The sequence below is a fragment of the Nomascus leucogenys genome, chromosome 14 (genome assembly GCF_006542625.1).
Source record: "Nomascus leucogenys isolate Asia chromosome 14, Asia_NLE_v1, whole genome shotgun sequence".
In the NCBI taxonomy this organism is placed as follows: Eukaryota; Metazoa; Chordata; class Mammalia; order Primates; family Hylobatidae; genus Nomascus; species Nomascus leucogenys.
The window spans coordinates 86,555,292-86,569,847 of NC_044394.1; the positions used below are offsets into that span (position 1 = coordinate 86,555,292).

The 14,556-nt window shown below is 47.1% G+C and overlaps 1 protein-coding gene across 1 annotated transcript; it reads left to right on the forward strand.

Annotated features, from left to right (window-relative positions):
- The first annotated feature begins 823 nt into the window (after nucleotides 1-823).
- Nucleotides 824-12,505, forward strand: EIF4A3 (eukaryotic translation initiation factor 4A3). The gene is made up of 12 exons (XM_003280939.4): nucleotides 824-1,115; nucleotides 3,675-3,747; nucleotides 5,890-5,956; nucleotides 6,356-6,418; nucleotides 7,569-7,701; nucleotides 7,955-8,035; nucleotides 8,548-8,689; nucleotides 9,437-9,575; nucleotides 10,217-10,332; nucleotides 11,397-11,504; nucleotides 11,601-11,728; nucleotides 12,217-12,505. The coding sequence occupies exons 1-12, from the start codon at nucleotides 947-949 to the stop codon at nucleotides 12,231-12,233; spliced, it is 1,236 nt and encodes a 411-aa protein (XP_003280987.1). The 5' UTR covers nucleotides 824-946; the 3' UTR covers nucleotides 12,234-12,505.
- The last annotated feature ends 2,051 nt before the right edge of the window (nucleotides 12,506-14,556 follow it).

Genomic DNA, 14,556 nt, shown 5'->3' on the forward strand with positions numbered 1-14,556 from the left:
TGTGGCTCATGCCTGTAATTCCAACACTTTGGGAGGCCAAGGCAGGCGGATCACCTGAGGCCCAGGAGTTCAAGACCAGCCAGGACAACCCTAACCCCTACCCCTCCCCCAACCCCGTCTCTACAAAAAAATTTAGAAAATTAGCCGGGCGTGGTGGCGCGCGCCTGAGTTCTCAGCTATTCCAGAGGCTGAGGCGGAGGCTACAGTGAGCACTGATCCCACCACTGCACTCCAGCCTGGGCGACAGGGCGAGACCCTGTCTCCAACTCACCAGGCAAACGGCGAAGACACACACAGGCGCGTCCCCAAAGAGGGACGCCGGCGTCAGGGGCCCTGGCCCTCCCCAGCGCAGACCCGCCCGAGCCCAGCGCCGCGCCGGGGCCCACCACCGGCGGCCGTGAGGGTTTCCACCCGAATCTCCCCGGCGAGCTGGGCGTCTCCACTACGGGTCCGCGATGCAGTGCACCCACTGCGGGCCCGAGAGAGAGTGCTCTCATTTTTATTCCAGGCGGGGCTGTCTGGAGACCCCGCCCGGAGCGGAGGCCCCTCGCGGCCCCCAGCCTGTTTCCAGGGGATTCAGGTCCTCACGCCGCTCAAAGAACCGCAGCACCCCAGTCCGCAAAATCCCAAAACCCCTACGAAACACCGCCAACTTTAGCAATCCCACACCCTCCGTACCTTTTATAAGGAACCGGGTGCCCCGCCCTCAACGAGAACCCGCGGGAACTGCATATTGCGCGAGAGCAGAAATACCTTACTTTTCCCTGCGGCAAACGCCCAGTTTCCTTTCACGTGACGAAGACTGCCCGGTTCCCCAGAGGCGTGGCCGCGTCGCGCGCATGCACGTAAGCACGTCTCACGCTTTCGTACGCTTAAGGCTCCGTTCCCGGCAGCGGCAGCGAGATCCTGTACGTCGCGCGCTGTGCTCTTCCGCGGTCTGTGAATCATGGCGACCACGGCCACAATGGCGACCTCGGGCTCGGCGCGAAAGCGGCTGCTCAAAGAAGAAGACATGACTAAAGTGGAATTCGAGACCAGCGAGGAGGTGGATGTGACCCCCACGTTCGACACCATGGGCCTGCGGGAGGACCTACTGCGGGGCATCTACGCTTACGGTGAGCGGGCGCGGGCCGCGGGGGCCAGCCGGGGGCGAGTCGGGGGCGAGCCGGGGGCTGAGAGCCCGACTGGTGACTCCCGGGCCGGCCCTGCGCTCCAGAGGTCGTGGTCAGGGTCGAGGCGTGGGGGCCAGTGACGTGCGACCCCCACCCCCGTCCTCGCCCTCACGGCTGGTTGTGTCGGCGCTTTCGGTGTGTGTCCCCTGTGCAGAGCTCGGCGCTGGGTCCGTCGGGGCCTGCAGCCGCTTCGAGGCACCTCAGCGTCGTTCATTCAGCAGATGACTGTTTTCTACCTATTCGCTTTTCTAGGTACTTGGGTTTTGGCGGTAAACCAGATGGGTTTGCGTCTTTACGGGTTTTGAATTTCGTTTGGGGGGACAACATACGGTCAGGTTGCCCAGGCAGTGGTTGTTGCTGTGAAGAGCCTGAAGCGGGATAATTGAATAGAGTCGTACTGGGAAGGAGGAGAGAATTAGTAAAGCAGAGAGGTAAGGGGATTCGCAGGAGGGGATGCCATTTGAGCAGAGGTCTGGATGAAGGAGACTGTTAATGAGAAGAGGGAAGAGCAGTTGGGGCAGAAGAAACAGCTGGTGCCAGGGCCTTGCAGCCCTTAGCCAGCTGCACAGCTGCATTCCAGGAACTGAAAGAAGTCCCCTGTGGTGGGATTTTGGAGAGCTAGTCAGGGGCCAGATCTAGCAAAGACGTGTAGGGTGACGAATAATTTGAATTTCATTTAGAAATCTAGTGGGAAGCCACTGGAAGGTTTTAAGTTGCTATGTGACACGATCACATTTACAGTTTTAAAGATTCTTCTGGGTGTCGTGAATTTGAGGTGAGGCGAGGCAAGGCAGGAGAGGAAACAGAAGAGTTGGGAGCTTTTGCTCCAGTTCAGGGAAGAGAGGATTGTGCTGCCGTGGAGATGGAGTACCAGGGAGCTGACAGCATGGGCTGATGGATTGAACGTGAGTGACAGAAGAAGGAGAGTTGGAGTGTTTTGAGTAACCGGTGGTTGATGCTGCAAACATTTGGCTAGGTAGGCAGCACTCCAGAGAGTCAGAATCAGGAGCTGTCTCTTGGTATGTTTGAAAGATCTGAGGAAGTTGAGAGAGAGCCTGGAGAAGAGGTTGGGTTGGGCACATAGATGGGAATGACCAGCATCTGGGATAAATGGCCTGTGTTTAATGCTTGGGACAGGGACATTTTTTATCTTGTAGTTCTCCTCCTTTTCTTTTCTTTCTTCCTTTTCTGACAGTCCTGCTGTCACCAAGGCTGGAGTGTAGTGGCATGATCTCGGCTTACTGCAACTTCCACTTCTGGGGCTCAAGCGATTCCTTTGCCTCAGTCTCCCGAGTAGCTGGGATTATAGGCGTGGGCCACCACGTCCTACTAATTTTTGTATTTTTAGTAGGGAGGGGATTTTGCAATGTTGCCCAGGCTGGTCTTGAACTCCTGACCTCAGTGATCCGCCAGCCTCAGCCTCCCAAAGATGGCATTACAGGTGTGAGCCACCCCACCTGGCCTTATCCTGTAGTTCTTGATGCCCCAACAGTTTGGACAAAGTGAAGCGAAGTTGCTGAGGATAGGTGGTGAAAAAGCATCTCAGCCAGCCTCACAGTGAGGCTGACAGCCCCACCTGGTTTCTTGGCACTCAGGCGGTCCCTGCCCTAAGACACTGTTGTTAGTTTCCCATCTATGTGCTTGCTCTTCATGAAGAGTTTAAATGATCTGCTATATTTGCGTTTGTGTTAAGATGGGAAATTGTGCTACATTTTCTTTTGTTTGTTATTTTTCGCTATGCCCCAGAACTGAGCAGAGCTACATTTAAGAGACTACCAAAAAATAATTGAAATAGAGTTTTTGTACATACAATTTTATTTACTTACTTGAAAAACACTTGGTTCTTCAAAATAGCCTCACTCTTTGGTGTAGTAGTTGCTTTGCAGGAGAGATGGTGTTGTAGTTAGTGAGCTGCATCCAGACAGGAGAACAGCATAGGACACCCTGCAGTGTGACCCACGCAGGCTAAATGGAGTTGTGCACCTGTCAGCAACACACAGACTTAATGCTAGCTAGTAGGAGAGAACAATGGCTACAGTGACTTTCCTGTTTTTTTTGTTTTTTTTTAACTTAAAAAGTAGTATAGGTTGTTTGTAATCCAGTCAAACCTAAGGAAGTAATTAGAGTAAAAAGTAAGCTGCTTTCCACCCCTCTACTGCAGTAACTGCCAGGAACATTTTGGCACTTATACTTCCAGATGCTGCATGCCCAGAATATTCTTTTTTTTTTTTTAAACAAAACTAGTGTCTCTATATTCTACAGTTTGGTGGTTTTTTTTAAAAATAGAGATTTGTCCTTACAAATAATATCCCATGTTAGTGCAGAAATCCACTCAGCCTAATTCATTGAGCCCCTGGGTTTTGAGAGCTAGCTATGTTGAACACTGGGTTAGGCTGGAGGACAGGTTCAAAAAACAAACCATGTCTGCCTCTGAGGAGCTCACAGTACAGGGTTTCTATGCTGTCATTGTGGTGAGAGCTAATTTTTTGTTTTTATTTGCAGGTTTTGAAAAACCATCAGCAATCCAGCAACGAGCAATCAAGCAGATCATCAAAGGGAGAGATGTCATCGCACAGTAAGTCGTCCTGGGGTGCAGCGCAGGGCTGGATGTAAATTTGGGCAGCGCAGTGCAGTTAGATGCTCTGGGATGACTGTTTCCCTCAGCTTCTACACACTCAGTTCCAACACTTTCCCTGACTTTAGCCACAGGGTTTAATAATTTTTTTAATTTGTGTTCTCTACTGTAGAAAGCTTTCATTTTCTTTTTGAGATGGAGTCTCGCTCTGTCGCTCAGGCTGGAGTGCAGTGGTGCCATCTCGGCTCACTGCAACCTTTGCCTCTCAGTTTTAAGCTGTTCTCCTGCCTCACCCTCCCAAGTAGCTGGGATTACAGGCATGCACCACTACGCCCGGCTAATTTTCATATTTTTAGTAGAGACGGGGTTTCACCATGTTGGTCAGGCTGGTCTCAAACTCCTGACCTCAGAAGACTTCTGTGGGTAGAGGTGTGGGGGTTTTCCAGCTGCGTGTCCTCCATTTCAACTCTCACACCACCTGCCTGGAGATAGGCCATATCCTGCAGGTCGAGGGCTCAGTCCCCACGACTACCCTCTTTTCAGACACCAGTTATAAGTTCGGACCTCTAGAACTTCTGACCAAGCAGCTTCAAGTTGGGGTTCCCACGATCCCCTCTTTTGGTTGGGTTAATTTGCTGGAACAGCAGCTCAAAGAACTCAGGAAAACACATTTAGTGGTTTATTATAAAGGGTACTGCAGAGGATACAGATATGGGGGAAGGGATGCAGCCTCCAAGGGGTGGGTGGTCACCTCCCGGAACCTCCTTGTGTTCCACTGTCTGTGTTCAGCCATCTAGAAGCTCTTCGAACCCAGGCCTCTTGGGTTTTTATGGAAAATTCCATGAGGTCAGCATTCTTTCCCCCACAAGGGAATAGGGCAGGAGCTTTTCTGGGATAATACCATAATGCTTTTTTAAAAAAAATTTTGAAATTTAAATTTTCATTCTTTTACTTTTTTCGAGACTGGGTCTTACCTCTGTCTCACCCCCAGGGCTGGAATGCAGTTGTGTGGTATGTGATTACAGGTCACCAGCCAGGCCCTCCAAAGGCAATCCTCCCACTTCACCCTCCCAAGTAGCTGGGGCTACAGGCACACATCACCATGCCCAATTAATTTTTGTATTTCTGTAGAGACAGGGTTTCGTTGTGTTGCCCAGGCTGCTCTCAAACTCCTGGCAATCTGCTTGCCTTGGCTTCCCAAAGCCTTGGGATTACAGGCGTGAGCCACTGTGCCTGGCCTAAACATTTTTTTTGTTAAGATATGGGGCCTCACTTCGTCACCCAGGCGGGAATGCAGTGGTGCAGTCATAGCTCACTGCAGCCTCTCACTTCAAGGATTAAGGAATCGTCCCGCCTCAACCTCCCAAGTAGCTGGGCCTGCCAGGATGTGCCTCCATTCCTGGTTAGTTTTTTGTTTTGTTTAGAAATGGGGTCTCTTGCTGTATTGCCCAGTCTGATCTCGAATTCCTGGCTCCAACCAATCTTGCCTCTGCATCCCGGAGTGTTGGGAATACAGGCCTGAGCCACCACGCCGTGAAATGAGGGTCTTTATGACTCACAATCTGAAAGGCAGGGAAGATTAGAGCCCTGCTGTGGAGCAGGTGAAAGGAGGGCAGAAGGTCAGAGATTGTTTCCTGAGGCCTAACCCATCAATTTAATAAGACTGTAACAAGGGCTGTGGGAGCTGTGAGCTAGGAACTATGGATGAAAACTTGTATGTAGCCATATCTCCTAGCACCACAAATCTTCTTTTAATAGCTGTATTCCTTATTTGCCTAATTTCAAAAAAGACTCATTTACACAAAAATTTCTTTGGAGGAGTTAGTCCAAAATCCTAGAAGGAGAAGGGTTGTATTTAGATAAAGGGGAGTCCTCCTTTTTCTGACACCTGTGAAACGCCTCTTGAAGCTACAGTCTGTGGCTCCATTGCCCCCATGCAGAAGCCATATCTACTTTCTTCATGGACACTTAACAAGCTGTGACACTGGGCCCAAGTCCTGCCTCCTTGCAGTTAAGATGTTAATGGGTACGGGGGCTTGTTGGAAGAAGGTACCTAAGTGCCTCTGGAGCCCAGGCCTTGGAGTGCAGCTGTGGCGTGGCCTGTCCTCCCTCTAATCCCACTGCTCCTGTTTCCTTGAATAGGTCTCAGTCCGGCACAGGCAAAACAGCCACCTTCAGTATCTCAGTCCTCCAGTGTTTGGATATTCAGGTAATTTGCCATTCTTAAAACAAACTGTTCTGTAATTCTAGGAAATACTTGCTTTTTCTTCTGTAACTACAGTGTTCAAAAAGTAAAATTTAAAATTTTCTAGTATGTATTGACTCAGCAAATTTTTACACAGTCTTACTTGTACACTAATATTTGCACTCATATTCTGTCATGATTTTCTATTTAATTAGAGGAAGCTCTTGTCTGCAGACGAGGATCCTGACACATTAAGTTATTGCTGGATTTGCAATTTAAATGACATTAATATCTGCTAACCTGTAAGAGATGAGAAGTATGATTAATATGAGATACTATTTCTCATGTAGATCTGAGTGTGAATTACTAGTCCACCTTGATAATACTGAGGATTCTCTATTTTCTGATAAATTATTTCACCAGGTTCGTGAAACTCAAGCTTTGATCTTGGCTCCCACAAGAGAGTTAGCTGTGCAGATCCAGAAGGTGAGGTGGCTAAAGATGGCGTTGCCTGATTTACAAGTACTGCTTTTGTGATTTAGTTGTGAAACACCGACTTATTTATTTAATCCAATCCTGTTTTCTGATACCTCAAAATTTTCTTCCTGATTAACATTTTGCCATGAATCATTATATAAATTGCTGGTTTGTATTAAGTCATTTTGGTGTGGCTTGTGTGCTCTCAGTATTTTTTTACAGCCTTAGAAATGTAGATTTTTCAGCGAAAAATCAATTTTAATAAAAATAAATTAGGCCGAGGTGGGTGGATCACCTGAGGTCAGGAGTTTGAGACCAGCCTGGTCAATATAGTGAAACCCTGTCTCTACTAAAAATACAAAAAATTAGCTGGGCGTGGTGGCAGGCACCTGTAATCCCAGCTACTTGGGTGGCTGAACAGGAGAATTACTTGAACCTGGGAGGCAGAGGTTACAGTGAGCTGAGATTGTGCCATTGTACTCTAGCCTGGGCAAGAAGAGTGAAACTCCGTCTCAAAAAAAAACTGTACCCATTTTATACTTACATAGTATAAAGATGTAGGTTTAAAAAGATGTATATTAAGATGTTAATGTTGGTTTCTTTGGTGGATGGGATTATGAATTTTATATATTCTTTTCTGTTAATGGTATAGCTTTTGTAATAAGAAACCAGCAGGCCTGGCGTGGTGGCTCACGCCTGTAATCCCAGCACTTTGAGAGGCCGAGGTGGGCCGATCACGAGGTCGGGAGATTGAGACCATCCTGGCTAACACGGCGAAACCCTGTCTCTACTAAAAATACAAAAACAAAATAAGTCTGGCGTGGTGGCAGGCACCTGTAGTCCCAGCTACTTGGGAAGCTGAGGCGGGAGAATGGCGTGAACCTGGGAGGCGGAACTTGCAGTGAGCTAAGATTGCACTGCTGCACTCCAGCCTGGGCCACAGAGCAAGACTGTCTCAAAAAAAAAAAAAAAACAAAAAAAACCCAGCAAAATTAACTTGTTTTTGTCAGAGCAAAGAGCAGGAGAATTTTGTGGTTTCGAGATAATAATGGCATAAATAATAATTGGTGATCATCTTGGAGGAGAAACAATCTTTCTTTTTGGAAAACATGGATGTTTCTCTCTCCCACCCGGGACGTGAACCTGTGCTTTGATTTAGGGGCTGCTTGCTCTCGGTGACTACATGAACGTCCAGTGCCATGCCTGCATTGGAGGCACCAATGTTGGCGAGGACATCAGGAAGCTGGATTATGGACAGCATGTTGTCGCAGGCACTCCAGGGCGTGTTTTTGGTAAGCACTTTTGTCGCTAAAAATGGTGCTGTCAGTAGTATTTGTAAGAAGTGCTTAAATGGTACAGGACAGCTTTCGATTTGGTCGGCCGCATGGTAGACTTTTGCACCTGCGTCACTTTCGGGAGGTGGAGGGAAGGTCTCTGGAACGCTGAGACCAGCTGGGATGATGAGCGCTTTCTTGGGAGCCTCAGGTGTGATTATTTCAAAATCTCAAGATGTGATTTGTCTTATTTCAAAATCTCATGTTATAGATATGATTCGTCGCAGAAGCTTAAGGACACGTGCTATCAAAATGTTGGTTTTGGATGAAGCTGATGAAATGTTGAATAAAGGTATGAGTAACAAAATAATTACTTTTCTACTGACATAATTCTTAGTTCTTAAGTTTTCACAGTGTAAAATTGAAACAGCCAGTGACTGTTCTGAATGTGAATTGTGTTTTCATTGTGGAAAAACAATTGTGCCTTGGTGGCAATTATGAACAAAAAATTCCTACGTTGATTTTATGTATTTATTCATTGTGGGTGACTCAGGCCAGCCTCTCTATTGCTTTTTATTTGGCATCTAGGACTCTCGGGGTGGGTTTCTTGATCCCTAGAGCACTTCAGATTGAAGAAGCACCAAAGGGAAACCAGATTCCCTCACCCAGATAACACTCTGGTGGGCGGGGAGTACGGATGGAGAGAACGCGTGGATGTGGCCTGGTTCTGTAAAAATGAGATTTCCTGTCAAACTTACCTTATCACCACTCCGCTTCTAACCCAGTGGGAACACTGGGTGTGCACCTTCCATTTCTGGGTGTGCCACCCTAAATGTCCCTCACCTGTCTTGCTCCCTGTCCCAGGTTTCAAAGAGCAGATTTATGATGTATACAGGTACCTGCCTCCAGCCACACAGGTGGTTCTCATCAGTGCCACGCTGCCACACGAGATTCTGGAGATGACCAACAAGTTCATGACCGACCCAATTCGCATCTTGGTGAAACGGTAGGAGCCCCTCTTGTCAAGTTTACTAAACACTGGGCCGCATTTATAAACGATTTTATATCGTAATTTCAAAAACTTTTTATAGCCAGGGTCTGGCTGTGTTGCTGAAGCTGGTGTCAAAATCCGGGCCTCAGGCTATCCTCTTGCCTGAGTGTAATGGAATTTAAAGCATGCAAATTCTTTTAAAATTCCTGTTTTGAAAAACCAAATAGGCTGGGCAACATAGGGAGACCCTATCTCTACAAATAATAAAAAATTAGTCAGGTAGGGCGGCACATGCCTGTAGTCCCAGCTACTCAGGAGGCTGAGGTGGGAGGATCGCTTGAGGCCAGGAGGCTGAGGCTGCAGTGAGCTTTGATTGTGCCACTGCACTTCAGCCAGGGCAACAGAGCAAGACCCTGTCTCAAACAAAACAAAACAAAACAACCCATCTTTTATAATACTCATTGTGGTTTGAACCAATAATTCTAAATTTAAAAATTAGGTGACTGTTATTTACTTATCAGTGTTTTGTTTAGAATCATATTTCATGTGGTGCACATTGTGAAATGTTAAGTAGGATACAGAATGGAGGCCTGTGTGGCGGAAGTGGTGACAGGATGGAGGACAGGGCTGGGGCTGCTGGGTCTGCACCAGATATCACGGTGTGACCTTCTCCACCGGGGTCTCCCTGGATCCTGGCTTGGCCCACCCTCAAGTCCTAGCTGGAAGGATGAGTATGTAACAGGATTTGCCTTTGTCCTTCAGTGATGAATTGACTCTGGAAGGCATCAAGCAATTTTTTGTGGCAGTGGAGAGGGAAGAGTGGAAATTTGACACTCTGTGTGACCTCTACGACACACTGACCATCACTCAGGCGGTCATCTTCTGCAACACCAAAAGAAAGGTAAGAGGCACTGCATGGCCTCCCTGTGCTTGAAGGGAAATTGCAGATTGAGTCTCTGAATGACTTAAATCAAGATTTTTCAGTAAAGGGCCAGTTTGTCCATATTTTAAGCTTTCAGGGTGTGTGGTCTCTTGCAGAAGCAGCTGTAGACAATATGCAAATGGTCAGACATGGCTGTGACCATTAAAACTTTATTTACAGAACAGCGATATCAGCTACCCCTAAAGATTCAGATTTCGTTGGTTGAAGGTGGAACCCAGGCCTGAGTAGTTTTAGATCGCCACGTGATGGTAATGTGGAGGCAGACCTGAGAACTGTTGGCCACTTTCCTGAGAAAGGAAAGGAGTTGGGCTACATTCTAACAAGATTGGAATTCAAATTTCAGATGAGAATGAGCACACCTGGCCCCTTCCTCCCATAGATTCATTATATGGAGAAAATGAAGTAAGAGGGTTTTGTGAGTGCACCCCAACATTTTCTGGGAAAAAGTTTGTACATCCAGTTAGGAGATTCTGAGTTTTAAGAGCAGTTACCTTATGAATATTGATGCTGGTTCTGCAAATGATGGGGGTAAAGTCCCGAATGCACATCTCTGGTTTGGTGTATGAGCTTGCAGTAGCATCTGCTGACTGGATTTGTAGGTGGACTGGCTGACGGAGAAAATGAGGGAAGCCAACTTCACCGTGTCCTCAATGCACGGAGACATGCCCCAGAAAGAACGGGAGTCCATCATGAAGGAGTTCCGGTCGGGCGCCAGGTGGGTCCGCTACGCTGTGGCTCTGCAGGTCAGGGTTTGCTAGACTGTGTGCTGAGCACTTCATATGCACTGCCTAAGAGCAGGCCCCACACCTGGGGGAATGACAAGCTCCTGCTCTGAAAGCTGAGGCCCTGGGTGAGCAGAAAACCTTCCAGTTAATGAGGGGTCCGCTGTGCTCCTGTAATACTTCGGTCGAGGTGATAACTAGCCTTAACTAGCCAGGTTGGTCACCTTGGTTACAAGTGTGTGTCTTCTTTTCCAGTAAGTAGGGGTTTCTATTCGTCGTTCGATTAGTTTAATTCCACAGTGGTCAGAAAGCGTGGATTGGGTGGTTTCATTCATTTAAACTTGATTCAGACTTCCTTCTTTGCCCACCTTGTGGTCAGCTTAACAAATGTGCTGTGTGTGTCTTTTTTTTTTTTTTTTTTTTTTTTTTAAAAGACAGTCTCACTTCATTACCCAGGCCGGAGTGCAGTGGTGCAGTCTTGGCTCACTGCAACCTCTGCCTCCTGATTTCAAGTGATTCCCGTGCCTCAGCCTCCCGAGTAGCTGGAATGGCTAAATTTTTTTTTTTTTTTTTTTTTTTTTTTTTTTTTTTTGCATTTTTAGTAGAGACGGGGTTTTACCATTTGGTCAGGCTGGTCTCGAACTCCTGAGCTCAGGTGATCCATCCACCTCAGCCTCCGGCAGTGCTGGAATTACAGGCATGAGCTGCCATGGCTGGCTGAAGTTACTGTTTTTAATTTTTTGCCAGGCAAAAGTAAAATATTTTTCCCAATTATTGGTTTAGGACCGACTAAACAAGTTAAAGGTAGTCTAGTAAAAGATGTCTATTTTTTTAATTTGATGGAGCACATGACCGAAGTAACGAAATCCACCAACAGCCCCTCTGCACAGGGGTTTTTGGTGGTGTCCCTGAGGCTTCACGTTTGCAGACTGGTGGGAGGGGAGAATCTCATATTTTGGACTTGTAGCCAGGATTCCTTAAAATTAGCAATGGAAGCAAGTCCAGTCTTACACTTGTATGAGTAATTTAATCGCCTCAAACACACTTTGTTTTGCAGCCGAGTGCTTATTTCTACAGACGTCTGGGCCAGGGGGTTGGATGTCCCTCAGGTGTCCCTCATCATTAACTACGATCTCCCCAATAACAGAGAATTGTACATACACAGGTAAGGTGCAAGCTCTCATTGGCTTCACTTCTGTGACACATTTACTAAATCTTGATTGCTATATATACTAACTGTAATATTGTTCTATTCCTGAAGAATTGGGAGATCAGGTCGATACGGCCGGAAGGGTGTGGCCATTAACTTTGTAAAGAATGACGACATCCGCATCCTCAGAGATATCGAGCAGTACTATTCCACTCAGATTGATGAGATGCCTATGAACGGTAGGAAATCGTCCAGCTCTACTGTAATTGTAGAGGGAACTTCCCTATTCTTAGTTTGGGGCACTTGAGTGTTTTTTTGTTGTGGTTTTTTTTGTTTTTGCTTTTGAGACGAAGTTTCGCTCTGTCACCCAGGCTGGAGTGCAGTGGTGCGATTCCGGCTCACTGCAACCTCTGCCTCCTGGGTTCAGGCATACTGCCTCAGCCTCCTGAGTAGCTGGGATCACAGACACGTGCACCATAGCCAGCTAATTTTTGTATTTTTAGTTGAGACGGGGTTTCACCATGTTGGCCAGGCTGGTCTCGAACTCCTAGCCTCAAATGATCTGCCCACCTCAGCCTCCCAAAATGCTGGGATTACAGGTGTGAGCCACTATGCCTGGCCTGTTTTTTGTTTTGAGAAGTCTGTTGTGAGGTTTTAATTAAATTTACATTACAAATTTTCATTTTGTTTGTATTGTTCCTTAATCTGTTTCTTTCTTCACTTTCAGTTGCTGATCTGATCTGAAGAAGCAGATCAATGGGATGAATGGAGACTGTTCACCTGCTCTGTACTCTGTTTGGAAGTATTTAGATCCAGCTTCTATTTAATGGGGTTTATATGGACTCTCTTCTCATAAATGGCCTCCCGTCTCCCTTCCTCCGAAGAGGATACAGGGATTCTGCTCTCTTTTCTTATTTACATGTAAATAATACATTGTTCTAAGGCTTTTTCATTAAAAATTTAAAACTTTTCCCATAAACTCTATATTTCTAAGATGCCACCAGCTTCTCTAGTAACTTACTGTGTAGTCTTGGGTCATTTCACTCATTTTTCTTTTTTCTTTCTTTTTTTTTGAGACAGTCTCCCTCTGTTGCCCAGGCTGGAGCACAGTGGTGTGATCTCCGCTCACCGCAAGCTCCACCTCCCGGGTTCATGCCATTCTCCTGCCTCAGCTTCCCAAGTAGCTGGGAGTACAGGTGCCCGCCACTATGCCAGGCTAAGTTTTTATTTTCAGTAGAGACGGGGTTTCACCATGTTAGCCAGGATGGTCTCGATCTGACCTCGTGATCCGCCCACCTCGGCCTCCTAAAGTGCCGGGATTACAGGCGTGAGCCACCGCACCCAGCCCATTTCACTCACTTTTCTAATCTTTTTTTTTTTTTTGGAGAGAGTTTATTGTTGATGAGTTTTGCTCTGCTGCCCAGGCTGAAGAGCAGTGGCACCATCACAACTCATTGCAGTCACAACTTCCTGGGCTCAAGCGATCCTCTCACCTCAGCCTCCTGAGTCGCTGGGACTACAGGTGCATGCCAGCACACCTGGCTAATTTTTAAATTTTTTGTAGAGACAGGGTCTCACTTTGTGGCCTAGGCTGGTTTGTCACTCGTGGGTTTAAGTGATTCTCCCATCTTGGCCTTACAAAGTGCTGGGATAACAGGTGTGAGCCACCATGCCTGGACTCATTTTTCTAATTTTTTTTTTTTTTTTTTGAAGAGCCAGGATCTCCCTGTCGGTCGCCCAGGCAGGAGTATAGTGGCAGATCATGACTTACCACAGTGTTGACAAACTAAAACAGATAATTATCTGTTTAAATATTTAAATTATTAAAGTATTATTTAAGTTATCTTTTCAAATATTTAATTACCTGTAGCTTTATAGGCACACAGCACCACAGCTGCCCAATTTTTAATTTTTTAAATGTTTTTAAAGACAAGGTCTCCCTCTGTTGACCAGGCTGGTCTTAAACTCCTGACTTCAAGCAGTCCTCCCGCCTCAGCCTCTCAAAGTGCTGGGATTACACACATGAGCCACAGACCAGGCTCTAAATTTGAAATGGAAATATTAAAGCTGGCCCCTCCCTTCCTGAAATTGGTTGGGGTGATCATCTTGATTTCAGGGTTAGGGTGAGCTTGGAAATATTTTAACATTTCATTAGGTGATTCTACTTGAAGCCATCTGAAATTGTATAGTTTATGAATGGAACTTCCTTTCACTGAAACTGTGACTGGTCCCTTGCTAGCCAGCTGGTGGCTGGTAGACCAGCTGCTTCATCTGGAGTTGGTTAGAAATGCAAGTGCTCAGGCCCTGCCCTGGCCTGCTGAGTGAGAACCTGCACTTAACAAGGCTCCCGGGTGGCACTGCTGGCCGAGCGGGAGGAGCACGAGGCTACAGGCCCAGGAAGCTTAATGAGTTCCTGGCAAGGAGGAAGCAGATACAGGTGTGTGCAAGGCATTTGCTCAGCAGCAGTGGGGAGTGACGCCCACCACAGCTCTGGCCAGTGCAAGCCTTAATGACCGTATCTGCAGGCGCCTGAGCTCACTGAGGCTCACCTGGTCTCATCAGGAGCTGCTGCCAAGCTTGTGTGAGAGGTGAGGAGTGGCTCAGGTTTCCACACAGTCACTCCAGAGGACTGAGGCTTCCATTACCTGTAAGAGTGATTCTAGATGAATAAGCACACGGTGTTACCAGCGGAGGAGGCAGCATTGGTGCCTTGGGGAGGAGATGGCAGGAGAAGGGGGTGGGGCTTAAGCTACCCCACACACCATCCAGGAAAGATCATCCTAAAAGGAAAAATACAGAACAAGTGTTCATGAAAATGTCAAACTGTACTGACAAATCAGAAATGGTATGTGATTATCCAAGATTTTAAAACCACCAATCCTAAAGGTTGATAAGGAAAGTTTCCAGACTTTCTGGAGAGCAGCCTGGCCCTTGGGCAGTCAGTGATGAAAATGCTATTTCCTTTTGGTGGTGTGTGGTTCTGCTGCAGGCAGCTGTCTGGAATGTGGACTGCTCCAGGAAGTTCAGCGTTGCTCCTACCTGTGCCAGGGAAGGATGCTAAGTGCTC